This window comes from Abrus precatorius, unplaced genomic scaffold (genome assembly GCF_003935025.1).
Source record: "Abrus precatorius isolate BTA unplaced genomic scaffold, Abrus_2018 Scaffold2, whole genome shotgun sequence".
Lineage (NCBI taxonomy): Eukaryota > Viridiplantae > Streptophyta > Magnoliopsida > Fabales > Fabaceae > Abrus > Abrus precatorius.
In genome coordinates, this window is record NW_020874362.1 from 33948014 (window position 1) to 33963373 (window position 15360).

Sequence of the window (15360 nt, forward strand, 5' to 3'; positions counted from 1 at the left end):
TTCTTAAAATTTAAAGTACAATTAACTTCCAGATGTTATGAAAAAAAAAAAATTAAACAGGAGTGTTTATCTAAGTAAAAAGAAAAAAAGGTGTAAAATGTGCAAAAGTAATTTAATGCCAGAAGAGTTATGGACGTGAGGTGGTGGGTTTCTACTGCTCCCTAAACTGAGCTAAGTGTTTAAAAAACGAAGGAAGAGAGTCAAACGTAGAAAGAGATAGGAAGTTGCGACTTGGCATTGCGGTTTAAGGCATCACTCTCCCGCGCCATTCCCATTCAACTGTGTTGTGATTTGCAGGTGAAAGAGCGAAGCAAGATCTGTTACGAAAAATGGCAAGTCGGTTCTTCGGTTCGAAGACGATGATCGTCACCAACACGCCATCGCAGGACCTCGCCCTCACCAACCTCGCCTTTTGTTCCCCCTCCGATCTTCCCCAATTCGCCGTTCCCTCTCACCACAACCTCTACCTTGCTTCCATCAACGATTCCTTCGTCTTCTCTCTCTCATATCCTCCATCACTATTCAACGCTTTCTTTTTCAATCAAATCTCACTATTATAATTATTTCCTTCAAGTCAGCTAAAATTTTCCTTAACTATATCATGTTCAACCATTGAGTACCTTACAATTACGTGTTCATTTTTTGTCATTAATAATCGTGCCAATGTCGAGTAGTGGGAATTAATGCGTGGATTAATTGATTTGTATTTTGTGGCCTTAACTTGAAAAATACTGCTCATGAAAGCGTACGTAGTGGCCAAATTGCGTTAAATTCCATTCAACGTCGCTGTGCCAAAGTTTCTGCTGCTGAATCCGTACCTGTGAGCCGGTTAGTTTCTTATACTATTGAATGATTGACTACCGCTTTTTCTAAGTTTCTTACGAGTTCATTTTTTCTTTTGTGTAAGATTCGTGCCACCCGACAACTTCAACCTGGCATTGCTAACCCTTGAATTGGACTTCGTTAAAAAGGGAAATAAGAGTGAACAGGTGTGTTGATATGGAAAAGTGCTCGCTGTGTTGTCAATTTGTTGCTCATTAGAGTGCTATAGCATTAAAATTGTTGGTGTTGCTTTATCATGTAGATTGATGCTGTTCTACTGGCTAAGCAACTTCGGAAGAGATTTATAAACCAGGTAGGGTCTTCACAAGGTTATCTGTGGTTTATTAGTTATCATTGATGTATGGTTGCTAGATGTTTTTAATACTAATTGCCGAGGTTTCTTTCAAAAGGTTCTGGCCTAGATTGATCATTGTTGTAAAACAGACAGGAAAATGTCACCTGGTTGTTGCATAGCTTCTTTTGTTATTATTTTCATAAATATGTGTTTATCATTTTCTAGAAGCTGTTACTATATATAATACATAGGAGAATAATTCAACTGCTCAATATGTTATAGTTCCTCTAAAATTGTTATGTCAAGTCAATGACTCAACTATACTATTTTTATTTGATTTTCACAATTGTTTTGAAATTTAACTTGTTCATGATGCCTGATAGATAGCCTTTCCTTTGTACATGATGCATGGATATTCTTAGCTATAAGCTTGTTTATTGTCTTTTTTCCTATGATCCATTCGGAGAATAATTTTCTATTGAGGGGAGAGGGGGAAAGAGAGAGAGAGAGAGAGAGAGAGAGGTTGGGAGGGAGGGGGTTCTCTCATTGTATTTTTACTTGAATCATGATATATTTTTGCATATAGTTGGATGAAAGATAAACACATTCTCTAATCTCACACTATTTCCATGATTTCTCAAATTATTTTCTAATTCTTAGGAAGCTTGGGAACATTCTGTATCCTGGCTCCCTCTATTTTTTCTTTCATGAACATTCCTTTCCTTTTGTTAGATGTACTATATTCCTGGGTCAACAGTTTTTAATTGATCTTATTTTATGCAGGTTATGACTGCAGGGCAAAAAGTTTTATTTGAGTATCATGGAAATAATTATAGCTTTACAGTCACTCAAGCTGCTGTTGAAGGCCAACAAAAGTCTAATTCTCTTGAAAGAGGGATGATTTCAGAGGACACATACATTGTTTTTGAAACATCACGTGATAGTGGAATTAAGGTGAGTTTCCCATTTGGCTTTTGACATTTATCTTCGTTGTTTTACTTGGATCTTTCTTGATACACTATGAATGCTTACGTAGCTTAACTATCCTTTGATACTTAAGGAATTCATGGGTCAATAGAAAAGGTAACACAACTTTAACTTCAAAAGTGAATCATAATGATGGAATGATAATCTCATAATTTGAATACACTGCATATAAATTACTTAAACCAGGCTGATTAAATACATTAAATTCTAACCTGGAGTAAATATGACAATCTTGGCTTGCCAAGATAAAAATGCAGAATAATCACCATAGTAGTGGTGCCAGACCAAGGCACTATCTGTTGCCTCAGTGTACTATCTATCTTGTATCAGGTTCAGCAATTCTTTACTATGAAAAATTTGTGCTTGGCAGTACAAATTTTTTCTTTTGGCGATATCTTGTGTATGTCATTTGAAATTCAGTTATTTGATATTGGTCAATAGTCATTATTTTATATAACCCATGTGAGATAATAGATTAATAGCCAATACTTCTCATAACAAAATAATAACATTTTATGAAAACTTCTTAACTGTACTCTACTGATTGTAATTATCTTTGTGTATATGTATTGGTTTATGTTGTGCTTTGAAGATTGTCAATCAACGTGAGGCTGCCACTAGCAACATTTTCAAGCAGAAAGAATTTAACCTTCAGTCTCTGGGTATTGGTGGTCTGAGTGAGGAGTTTGCAGATATATTTCGAAGAGCTTTTGCCTCTCGAGTTTTCCCTCCCCATGTGACATCCAAGTAATAGATCAGATACTGTGATTCATTTAATATGCTGTTTTTATCATATATCATGTTCTTAATTCTAAGCTTTTGAGGTTTCAGATTAGGGATCAAGCATGTGAAGGGCATGCTGCTTTATGGGCCTCCTGGAACTGGAAAGACACTTATGGCACGCCAAATTGGGAAAATTTTGAATGGGAAGGAACCAAAGGTTTGGAATTTATTCCTTATACTTGTGTTACAAATTTGAATTAGTACATCTATTTGAAATTGTTATATATGCAGTCAGCAGCAGTTTATTCAGATAAGATATTTCTAATTTCTTTCGTTTAACTAATATAATTTAGTCTCCTCTTTATTTTTAATAGTGGGCTAGTAATTGCCTTGGAATGTACTTTGTTTTCAGCATTTGGTACATTATACATTTTCTACTATCTTTGTTTTACTTAGAATTTGACAAAACAAGATTGTTTTCATGTGTTGTCATATAAATCAGGTTCATATGCTGTTATTGATAATGAATCTAGGCTTAATTTGACAATATTGAGTTTTATGTCATTTCTTGTGGTCCACTCTTCTCTATTTTTGTGAGCTTGCACAAATTTTATCTGAGTGGATGCTACTATCTCCTAACATTATCAATTCTCACCCTGTATATATGCCTTCTATACTTACTAGATTTTTGTGAGTCTGTGTCATTGTTTAACTTTTTGGCTTCTTTCAGATTCACCACCTAATTGGCATGTTTAAATAGTTTCAAAATTGGAATATAGAAAATGTGTAATTTGCTTTCTGTAGGCTGGTATTTGGTAATTATCTTTTGTGGCAGTTGAGGAATCTTAATATTTCTTTTCTATGACATGTATTAGATTGTCAATGGACCTGAAGTTTTGAGCAAATTTGTTGGTGAAACTGAAAAGAATGTGAGAGACCTTTTTGCTGATGCTGAGCAGGATCAGAGGACCCTAGGTGACATATATATACACTTGCATGTTACTGAAGTTAAAATTTCATATAATTCACTTTTATTGTTCACTGTTTTCCAGGGGATGAAAGTGATTTGCATGTAATAATCTTTGATGAAATTGATGCTATTTGCAAGGTACAAGGTTTCTCCATTTAGTTCAACATCAATCATCTATTGGGTTGCTATTGTCAATTTTTTTATGACAGTTAATATGCAACAATTGAGTTTGCCTTAACTGGTGGAGTCTTTTTATTTCAGCTGTAGTGTAAACTTTGTTATGGTCTCTTGTAAATATTAATTTTTTATATTCATTTTGTTTTGATGTATTTATGAGTAGAAAGTTTATTTTCATCTTGGTTTATCTGTGGCCTCGAAAATGCTGTATGTAGTTCTTCATGCGACCATGAGCATGGAATGTTGTGATTGTATTGCCTGGCACTGTATATAATCACACAATGCTCCTCTTCATATCTTGTGCAGTCAAGAGGTTCAACTCGAGATGGTACTGGAGTTCATGATAGCATTGTAAACCAGCTTCTTACTAAGGTCAGTAAAGGTGTTAAATGCTTTTTTAATAAAGGAACAATGTTCCTATAGTAGTCATATCAGTAAATCTAAAAGACTATTTGCTTCGTTTGCAGATAGATGGTGTGGAGTCACTGAATAATGTTCTTCTTATTGGAATGACTAACAGAAAAGACATGCTTGATGAAGCTCTCCTAAGGTTTCTACATCTCTTTTTGCCTGTTCTAGATCCTAGAATAGACTTTATGTGGAAAACATAAATGTTAACAATTAACAAGTATGCTATAATTTTCATCCAATCTACTGCTACTCTGATTGCTTGTTATAGAATTTGGAAAGTTTGAGGGAACTTTATTGGTTATTTAGTTTACACACATGTGTATGTGTCTATATATATATATATATAGAGAGAGAAGGATCTTCTCATACTAGCGTAAGTTTAAAACTTTTACATTCGATTTGAACCTTTCATTTAACTTACATCTAACAGTCAGTGAAGTAGTAAATTATAACTCATTAAATATAAATTAAATGAAAAGTTTAGATTAAGTGTAAGAGTTTTTGGACTCACATTAGTGGAAGAAAATCTTGCCTCTATATATATATATATATTATTTAAAATATTAATTACAAGGGGAATAATGTATTAAATTAAAGCTATTCAGTACTAATAACATTAGTTAGTATTAACTAACGACATTCATTATGCATGTGATTAATACAAAAGTTGAAGTATATGTCATACTTGCTAAGCTTGTTATAATAAAGTCAATTGGAGGCCTTGCTGCCCTGCAAGTCATTCAGTAAATATATCAGCTAACCATTGTTTGAGTTGAGAAAATTAGTAAAATCTTGCCTTAAAAGAAAATCATTTTCTTTGACAAAAATGTAGTTAATCTGTGTTTAGTCCTTTCATAATAAATTGGGTTACAATCAATAAGTAGTGCAATTTGGTTGTTTCAAATCAGCTTCATTTCCTTAATGTATTACAACTTTAGCCTGCTAAAGCAATTGCTTTAACAACACAAGTTCATCAGTTTCTGCTGCTGTAGCTCGATACTTGGCCTTTGTATTGAGCTAGCAACTTTGTTCTATTTCTAGTAATAATATTACGTATTGCACATGTGCTTAGTTCTAATGCTTAATGTGTTTGGATTGGTTTTAAAAATAGATTATTTTAATAATCGATTATTGTTATAGTTGATTGTATGAAAGAAGTTTTATGTTTGCATATGTTAGTGAAAAGATGTTTAAAGATAATATATTTTCTTTGAATTGACTAAAAGAATGAATTCGTTTTTTATTGTAAAAAATTGCTAAAAAGGGTATGAAGTTATTTATAGTAGTTGTCTATTTAAATTAATCAAACTGTTGTGGATAAAATGGTAAAACAAAAGTTCATTGAAAAATATTCAGTTAGCTTTTAATTATAATCTCCAGATTTTTGTTCATTATAAAAATATTTCTTTTGTCAAGATTATAATATTTGATTATAATGCAAATTACCAAACACAAATATAGTAATGCCAATAGCTTGTTTCTATCAATTAGATTGCACACTAAAAATAATTCAAGCCAAACACACTTAATCCTAACACTTGTAATTGATTTGTTTAGTAGCTATCTGCCTATGTGGTGCTTATCCTTTAATCATTTATCATTTTCTTATGTCTTGTAGGCCAGGGAGGTTGGAAGTCCAGGTTGAGATAAGCCTTCCAGATGAAAATGGTCGATTGCAAATTCTTCAAATTCATACCAACAAAATGAAGGAGAATTCTTTTCTTGCTGCTGATGTGAACCTTCAAGAACTCGGTATGCTTTCACTTATGCCTAGTCTTGTCTTACATATGTTTATAAATTTACTTTTTTTATGAAAGTGATAAAAAATTTTGCCATTACGCTTCTTATTTGCATTAGCAAAATATTTCTTTATTAATGAATATTATGTTAAGGTGGAGAATAGTGAGCAGAATAATGCGTTTAGGCATAGTAAATGTGTAACTCGGGTTCCTTTGCGGTTTAGGGACAGTTAATAATAATATATGTGTAGTGGGCGCAGAGTTTTAGGGGAGTAGATAGTTTTGGTGAATCTCTTTTCTCTCTCTGTTTGTCTCTGACTTGTCTCTTCTTTTCTTAGTTGTGATTTTCTAAATTTTGTACTGCATTTTCTTGCTTTTCTGGTGTAATTCCTCACAACGGGGTTGACAATTACCATTGAATATAAATTAACTAGAGGAATTCTTTATTTATATGCTTTCTATGTATTTACACTTTGTCGATAGAAATTGAATTTACGGGAACCATTACATATTATTCATGATCTATTGTAACTTTGTGTAAGTTTTTTATTTGATAGTTTTATTACATGCAAACCTGGCAAATTAAAAACTGGTTCACCTTTGAATTTCACCTTTGAATTGGTTAGAAATATCCTAAGCATGGACACACCAGACAAAACGCTGACACACAGTCTGATATTGTAATTGTGATACAACAAATGTGAGGTGTCCAATTACTTTTTATACATTTAGACTTTCTCAAAGTGTCTATACTCAGTAGAAATCACAACTAGTTTAGTTTTATACAAGTTTTTACTTCAGATCAAATATTGCTTGCTCAAATGTGGTGAAATGTTTTCAAAGTTTAAGTATAAAATGTAGGAATTTTTTTTTCAAGGATAAACTGCAAAAGTACAAGCTTACTAAATAGTTTCCTTTATTAAAACAGTTTTGCTTAAATATTTATGAGATAATAATTGATTTTAAAATTTTTGAATCATCATTAATCTTTAAAGGTGTGTTATTGTCCTTGATGATAATACCATGCTTTGCTCCATAAAATAGGCAAATTATGGTTTCATTTTATAATTAGTCAGCACTTACTTTTGGTTAATGATTTCTGATAGTAACATTAACATGATGATATGATTCGTTAGAAGAAAGAGGAATGAGATATAGAATGAATCTATGTGTCTAAACTACACAACGGAACGGAACGTGTATTTATGATAGGAATAATTAATATATGAATTAAATAACAAAATATACAGTTTCCTATTACCTATTTACTGTAATTACAAATATATTAACTTTCTTATTCACAACATTATTATAATTTAATATTTCTAATGCTCCTCTTCAAGCTAGAAAATATAAATTATATGCATCAAGCTTGTCACATATATAACTAATCTGAAGATCTCTTAATGACTTGGTCTAGACATCTGCCAATTGATCATTAGAATTCACAAAGCTAGTGATAATGTCTCTAAATAAGATTTTTTTCACTAATAAAGTGATAGTCTATCTTAATATGTTTAGTTGTATGAAAAGTTGCATTTGAAACAATATGAAGACTATATGATTATCATAAATAAGGGTCATATGTGTAAGCTTTCCAAATCTCAATTTTTTGAGCAGTTGTTTAAGTTAAATAAATTTACAAGTGACAAAAATCATAACTCGATACTTTGCTTTTACATTAGACCATGCAACCATATTTTACTTTTTACCTTTTTCAGAAAATTACATTACCACCAATAAGAATGTAGTAACTAGATGTAGACGTCTTATCACACAGTGATCTTGCTCAATCTACATCTGAATACCTCACAACATGAGTATGTCCCTTGTTTTCATACAAAATACCTTTTTCTAGAATTCCTTTAATATATTTCAAGATACAAATTACTATATCCCAATGTCTGTCACAAGAAGGGTTAAAAAATTGACTAACCACATTGACTGCAAAAAAGATATTTAGACGAGTATCAGTCAAATAGTTTATTTTTTTAACAAGCCTTCTGTACTTCTCTAGATCTAAAAGTGACTTCTCCTGTCTTAGTAAAAGTTTGGTATTAGGATCCATAGGAGTATCAATATGTTTGGTCTCTATCAATCATATTTCTTTTAGGATATTCATTGTATACTTCCTTTAAGAAATCACAATATCATTTTTAAATTGTCACCTCAATTCTTAAGAAATATCTAAGTCTACCAAGATCTTTTATTTGGGAGGGATGACAAAGGTGTTGTTTTACTTGTTTAATACCTTGATGATCATTGGGTAATGACGATGTCGTCAATATACACAATCAAGTAAATATAACTTAAGAATGAATGACAATAGAAGACTGAGTTATCAGTTTCACACTAAGTCATACCAAGTTGTTGAACCACCATGCTTACCAAATTATGCACTTGGAGATTGTTTGAGAACAAATGGGGATATTTAGAGACAACAAATAAGACTAGAAGACTCCTCCTTGGCGACAAATGCAGAAAGTTAATCCATGTAGATTTTTTTTGCAAGATCACTATGAAAGAAAACATTCTTAAAATATCAAGTTGATAGAGGGGGCAATGGTAGATAGCAACCTTAAACAAGAATAGTCAAATGGATGTCATTTTGGCTACAGGAGAAAGAATGGCACCATAGACAAATATCTGTGTATAATCCATAAAATTATCTGAATTACATTGATTGAACTATGAAAGTTATGGGGTGTTTACTCTGGGTTTGTCTTGTCTTGTGCAGCTGCTCGAACGAAAAACTACAGTGGTGCAGAACTTGAAGGTGTTGTGAAAAGTGCAGTCTCATATGCATTAAATAGACAATTGAGTCTAGATGATCTCACTAAGCCAGTGGAGGAAGAGAACATTAAGGTTACAATGGATGATTTCTTGAATGCACTTCAAGAAGTTACGCCTGCATTTGGAGCTTCCACTGATGATCTTGAAAGATGCAGGTATTGCTTTTAGTCACAAGGGTTAAGAGTTCTCAGAAATGGGTTAAGCAATTTCATTTTATTTATTCTCACCCCATTATCATCATTAAAATTTACATAAATTTAATCCATAGAAGAAATTCCAGAACAAAGTTATTAGGTGGTATAAGTTGAATCCTTTGTGCTGCATCAGATAATGAGCCAGTGATATGTTACTATTGTTTTGTGCTAACTGCTTTTATCGTCTAGGCATTGAACTCTAGGCCCCAGAAACATAGTAATCATTTCTAATCCTCTTGGCAGGGGGAAGAACAACTCTTTTGCAGGTGCAACTAAATGTACACCTAACATGATATTTTTTTTACTGGTAGATATAACTAAGAAAATTTGCAATTATAGGCTTGCAAATGCCTACCAACAGTTTATTTTCCTGCCCTGCTATATTGAGGCTGTTGATTTATGCTTTTAGACTTAATTAGCTGATGCATACTATATGATTAGAATGAAAAGATGACGGAAAGGCATCTATCACCTCTTTTAATTGAGGGCCAGTACCCTTCGGTGAGATGGGGTAACACTCGTACATGCATATAGATTTTGTCCAATTAAGTATCTCCTTGTATTGTAAACCATAGGTGAATATTGAAAGACTTGCAATTACAAAGTACTTTGACTTTTGTTTCAATTTCTTGGTTTGATCTTTTACCTCTTCAGTTCGAACACTTTCTCATTGTTTTAAAATAGCTTGAAAATATCAGTATAAAAATGAATAAAACTTCTCTCATAAATTGGAAACAACCTATCTTATCAAACTTTAAAGAAGTTAAATGAGAGAGCTTCTCAAAAAATCAAGAAACATAAGTTGTTTCTAACTTATGAGGGAAATTTTGTTCATTTTTTTATACTGATATTTTTCTCCTATAAAATATTCTCTAGAAAAACACCCAAAGTAGGCCATATCTCTTAACATTTCATCTTTTACCTTCGCTATTATAGCAAAAAGAGTATGCAATCTCTTACCTGAGTGGATAAAATGAAGCATCAAAATTCACAATTTTCAGGCTATATGAAACATTATTGTCTGCTACCTCTCCTCATTATTTGAATGTGAAATGCCAAATAATTTGATGGCTTGAAAGGTGTTGGCAAGTTTCTTGCTGATGGAGCTTGTGGGGGCTCCCTTGGTTAGTTTATCACAATTATTTTTTGCAATGCGGTACTGATTTAAAATGTTCCACCGAATGTGAAAAATTGAAAACCTAAGTCCTTATGGAAGTATTGTGGAAATAAGCAAATTTGCATTATATTACTGTTCAGATAATTTTGTATTATTTGATTTATAGACTCCATGGCATGGTTGACTGTGGTGATCGACATAAGCATATTCATCAAAGAGCAATGCTACTTGTGGAGCAAGTTAAAGTGAGTGAAGGAAGCCCACTTATTACTTGTCTTCTGGAAGGTTCTAGTGGCAGGTATCTTATGTATGAATTTGCATCTTAATTTGACCATTTAATACAATGTTTCTAACTTACTTTGTTGTGATAGTGGTAAAACTGCACTTGCAGCTACTGTTGGTATTGACAGTGACTTTCCATATGTCAAGATAGTACGTTCTCTCCATATCTTGAATACTACATTCCTGAAATATTCATTGCTTCTGACTTTATAATTATGCCTACATGTAATTCTAATCTTCTGTAGGTGTCGGCCGAATCAATGATTGGTCTACATGAGAGTACCAAATGTGCACAGATTATTAAGGTTTGTCATAATTAAAATTTTGAGCCTTCTTTTGAATCTATCTGAGTGTATGTAGTTTCTGAAGACTCAGTTACTGGCTTTACAAGTGAAATTTTACTAAGGAGGAGTGTTTTCAGCTTGGTTTAGATTGGTTTTTAGGGAAAAAGTCATTTGGTCCAATCATAAAAATTCATTGTGGTTTGGTTTGGATTGATTTAAATATATCAATTCGACTAAAAGTGATTTGGATTGGATGATTCATATTTTTATGTTTTTGTTTTTAATTTAGTAAGAAGACGGTGAATACATTTTATTTTTTATTTCTTCTACACTTTTTAATTAAATCTTATATTTCTATGAAATGAAATTTATATAATAAAAAAATGACACAAGAATAGCTTTAAATTACTCCAAATTTTTCAAACTTATAAATACATTAAAATAATAAGATGTATCTGAAAAAGTAAAGATATAATTTTGAGAATAAAATTATAAAAAATAGTTAAGCATTGCACTTTCTTAAATATATAATTATGTTACTGAGTTAGAGGTTAATTTTATAAATAATTGCACATACACACACACAAAAGTTCAGTTTTGATCAGTTTCCAAAATTGGATCCAAAGTTTAATCCAATCCAAGTATAAAAATTTGGATTTTGTGTTTTTTAGAGCATGTTTGATTTCTTTTTAAAAACAGTTTTCTATTTTCAAAAATAAAATATAATACATTGAAAACAGAAAAATGTTTTTAAAACAGAAATCAAACTTGATCTTAGTTTTTAGTTTTCAATTTTTCTACTTATTTTGTAGTTTACATTGGATTGGATCATTTTATGAACACTAATGAGTCAACAGTCTCGCACATGTTTTTGACTTTTGATTATTTTTATTACATTAACAATTACATTGATATGATAGTCTTCCCCTTACTATTTGGCTGTATAATGTGAATTCTAAGGTCTAATGGTCTATTATAGGTTTTTGAGGATGCATACAAGTCACCTTTGAGTGTCATTATTCTTGATGAAATTGAGAGGTAAAATTTGTGATTTTTATTTGTTCATCCTTTCCAGCTATTCCTCCTTAATATATAATATTAATCTAATTGTTTCCTTGTATATTGATCCAGAATATTGGAGTATGTGGCAATAGGTCCTCGTTTTTCAAACTTGGTTTCTCAAACACTACTGGTTTTGCTCAAACGGCTTCCTCCAAAGGTTGCTGTTCATCCTTGATCTTTCAGTTTCTTTCTGAAGCATATCTGTTAGAAGTTCAAAAACAACGTTGACCAGAATAGATCTGGATTCAATGGTTTGACTTTCAACTTGCTGGAATATCTCTGATTTTGTTCTTGGAAACCCGATCCTTCTCTTTGTGGAGGGAGGCGGAAGAGGTGGCTGGGTGAAATATCATCTGCCATGCTACTTTACTGTGCCAGTGGGCTAACCAAAATCTATAATCTAATATCTAAATTGTCAGATGACAATTTTGATAATTATGTTTTACTCCTTATTGTAATATAAAGATGGCTCTGGGAGCAAATATTGAATTCAAATTGTTGTTAACTGTTGAGAGTCCATCATCTCTCGGTCAATATCACCAATGAAAAGTTTGAAATGTCATTGACAAATAATACTTTTGTTTATGCTCCCTATATCTTATCCTAACTAATGTGTATTTCTACAATTCTACCCATGTTGTCAGGGGAAAAAACTCTTGGTTCTTGGTACAACAAGTGAGCTGGGTTTCTTGGACTCAATTGGATTTTGCAATACTTTCTCTGTCACTTACCATGTTCCTACTTTGAACACTAACGACGCAAAGAAGGTAAACATAGTTGTTCTTTACAGTTATATTATCTGGCTCATGGCCTAATTACATGTTATTGACATGCGCATTATGATAGTTTCCTATTATTGTTTATGCTTTTTGGTTCTGTTGTTTCATCTGTTGAAATTAAGTGATTGTATCACTTGCTAATGTCAGATGTGAATGAACAATTTAATTTGTTGCTTGAGTTTATACGTCAAATTGTGCTTCATGTAAACATTTAATTCAAAATAAATTTAAACTTTTCTCATTTTTAAAATTACAGGTCCTAAGACAGTTGAATGTCTTTTCGGATGAAGATATTGATTCTGCTGCGGAAGCGTTGAATGATGTACGTATAATCACTCCTTTATCTGCTTCATTTGTTCAATTGTCATGTGTTAAGTTTTGGTTGACTTCTCAAACAAGGGAACTCCAATAGTTTTAGCTGGAAGGAAATTTTCCTTTTTATTTTAGTTTGGGCTGATCCTTTGTACAGATTACTAGTAGAATAGCTAATGGTCTTCTGTCTGTTGATATTTCTCTCGTTTTAAATGATGTTTTATTTATTTTTATTTTTACATTCATCCATCTATTTCAAAATGAATGGTGCCCAATTAGGTATTTTCTAGCATGCTATTCTTTGAATGGCAGGAAGTTAAATTGTTTGGTTATTATTAATTTAATTTGCACAACATTTTCTATTCAAAACCAGTGGTTGGAGGGGAAAATTATGCATATTTTTGTTGGTACTTCCTCTGACTGGTCCATTTCGTGCTCAATATTTATTCACAGATGCCTATCAAGAAGCTGTATATGTTGATCGAGATGGCAGCACAAGGGGAGTACGGTGGATCTGCAGAAGCTATCTATTCTGGCAAAGAGAAGATTAACATCTCTCATTTCTATGATTGCCTCCAGGATGTTGTCAGATTATAATTTGTGGTTGTGTTAAGCTTTTCACAGTTAGCGTGCATATCTTTATTGTGTTGAAATCTCATTTGTATAGTTCATTCCTACAGCCTTTGTTACTGTTCAGTTTTGCGGAGGCTCTCTCAATCAGTGTTGCTTGGTTGTGCGGATTGTAATTTTGAGAGGCAAGAGTTTTGTAGTCCCATGTTTTTTTCTTTACGACTATGGCATAGTTGAAACTGAGCTGCACTCAAACTGGCGTAACCTCTATTCGGGATTCTACATCATCCAATCACCTTTTATTGAGGTTTCTTATACTAAGATTTCTTTAACCATTCGATCTTGATTCTGCTGGAAATCAAGAGTCCCGAATAAGAATGTTTTCAACCGAACCAATCCAAAATCAAAATTAAAACTGAGTTGAAAATTTGTAAACTGGAAAAATGGAAACAAAAAAAATAAAAATAAAAATTAAATTGATTATATAGTTAGTCTAAAACCTTAATGGAAAGACTTTCGAAAATTTTTGAACTCATCCAAATGTAAAGGCAAAGGGGGGGGGGGGGGGTATCAATTTAGCGCTTGTTCTAATAGAGTAATAATAGTACCAAAAACAGATTGTGTACTTGACATAGCATTGCTGACTTGTTTATAAGGTTTGACTGTGTGTGTTATGCATGATTGTGTGAGCATATTTGCTATGAAAACTCATAATGTATGGAAAATGTTAACAAAAACTGTTTTTGAACCTTTGACATGAGATTTATAATTGTTGTTGAAGATTCTTTAGTTCAGAAGTAATAAGTGGGGTATTATGTCGAAGAGATTAATTTGATGTGGATATATCAAATTAGACAATCCATTTCTTGAGCCAGTCTAAATGGAAGTGGGCTCCGCCTTTTCTACGTGACTGGTGTAATTTCATTCTAAAATTACTTGTAGTTTTTTTAAAATAAATTAGTAAGTTGTAAATGCTGAATAAAATTTGTATATTTTAAAATTAAAAAAAAAACTAGAAGTTGTATGTGTCATGTAAGACTAATATTTTTAAAATTTTATGTCAGACATGACACTTGACACTGCCTCAGCTTTTTCAATTATGTATTTATTCAAAGTTGAACAATACGCACTCAAATTATTAGTATAGAAAAAGAAAAAGTTCTTCAAAGATCAAATTAAAAAGGTAATTCAATTCATTATTATTATTATCTTTTATTGTATATGTAATATGTAATCATTCACATTAAAAATATCCATAGCATAGAATGTTAATATACGCTTATTTTGTCTTGTGAATATGATATTTTATAAAAATACATTTTCTAGATGTATTTTTACCAACTAAATGTTACAATTTACCAACGCGCTATTTTAAAAAATAAGTGCGATTGTACTAAAAAATCATATATAACAATTACAAAAACGTACATTGTTTTCAATTGTTTCAATAATGTCTTGAACTACATAATTATATATGTTTTAAACATATAGAAATTGGTTTAAGAAATTAAATTTCAAATTAATTCAATAAATTAATAAAGTGACTGATTTAACATTGCCCTAACTTCCCTATACTGAGTCCTGTGTGAGCGAAATTATTCAGGTTTTTCAAATTGTTTTCATGGTGTAAATCAAAGTTGCCACCTACTTTAATGGATTCCTTTACCTTTTTATGTTCTCAAAATTTCTCGTTAAGTAAAACTATTATTGACTGTGAGAAGACAATGTTATCAGTAATCAGTTGCGCCTTAAAGATTGCCGAATTGATAGAGGATCATTAAAATCTTGATTCTTCTAGAGTTAGGTCATTTTTTATTATTTATTTACTTTAGATCTTAACCTA

General features: G+C 31.8%; 1 protein-coding gene across 1 annotated transcript; it reads left to right on the top strand.

Moving 5' to 3' along the window:
* Positions 1–192: 192 nt before the first annotated feature.
* Positions 193–13768, top strand: LOC113857510 (vesicle-fusing ATPase-like). The gene is made up of 21 exons (XM_027489491.1): positions 193–505; positions 733–828; positions 908–989; positions 1085–1135; positions 1901–2071; positions 2697–2851; positions 2936–3044; positions 3703–3802; positions 3880–3935; positions 4281–4346; positions 4442–4524; positions 6004–6137; positions 8862–9072; positions 10395–10526; positions 10600–10660; positions 10756–10815; positions 11774–11832; positions 11926–12013; positions 12501–12623; positions 12892–12957; positions 13401–13768. Exons 1-21 carry the CDS (start codon positions 330–332, stop codon positions 13542–13544), a joined length of 2223 nt encoding a protein of 740 aa, XP_027345292.1. The 5' UTR covers positions 193–329; the 3' UTR covers positions 13545–13768.
* The last annotated feature ends 1592 nt before the right edge of the window (positions 13769–15360 follow it).

Excerpts from the sequence above, each read along its gene's own strand:
- LOC113857510 (XM_027489491.1), top strand. The coding sequence starts at position 330 with ATGGCAAGTCGGTTCTTCGGTTCGAAGACGATGATCGTCACCAACACG. Across the intron at positions 11,833-11,925 it reads ATTCTTGATGAAATTGAGAG|AATATTGGAGTATGTGGCAA; the intron begins GTAAAATTTGTG and ends ATATTGATCCAG. Across the intron at positions 12,624-12,891 it reads ACACTAACGACGCAAAGAAG|GTCCTAAGACAGTTGAATGT; the intron begins GTAAACATAGTT and ends TTAAAATTACAG.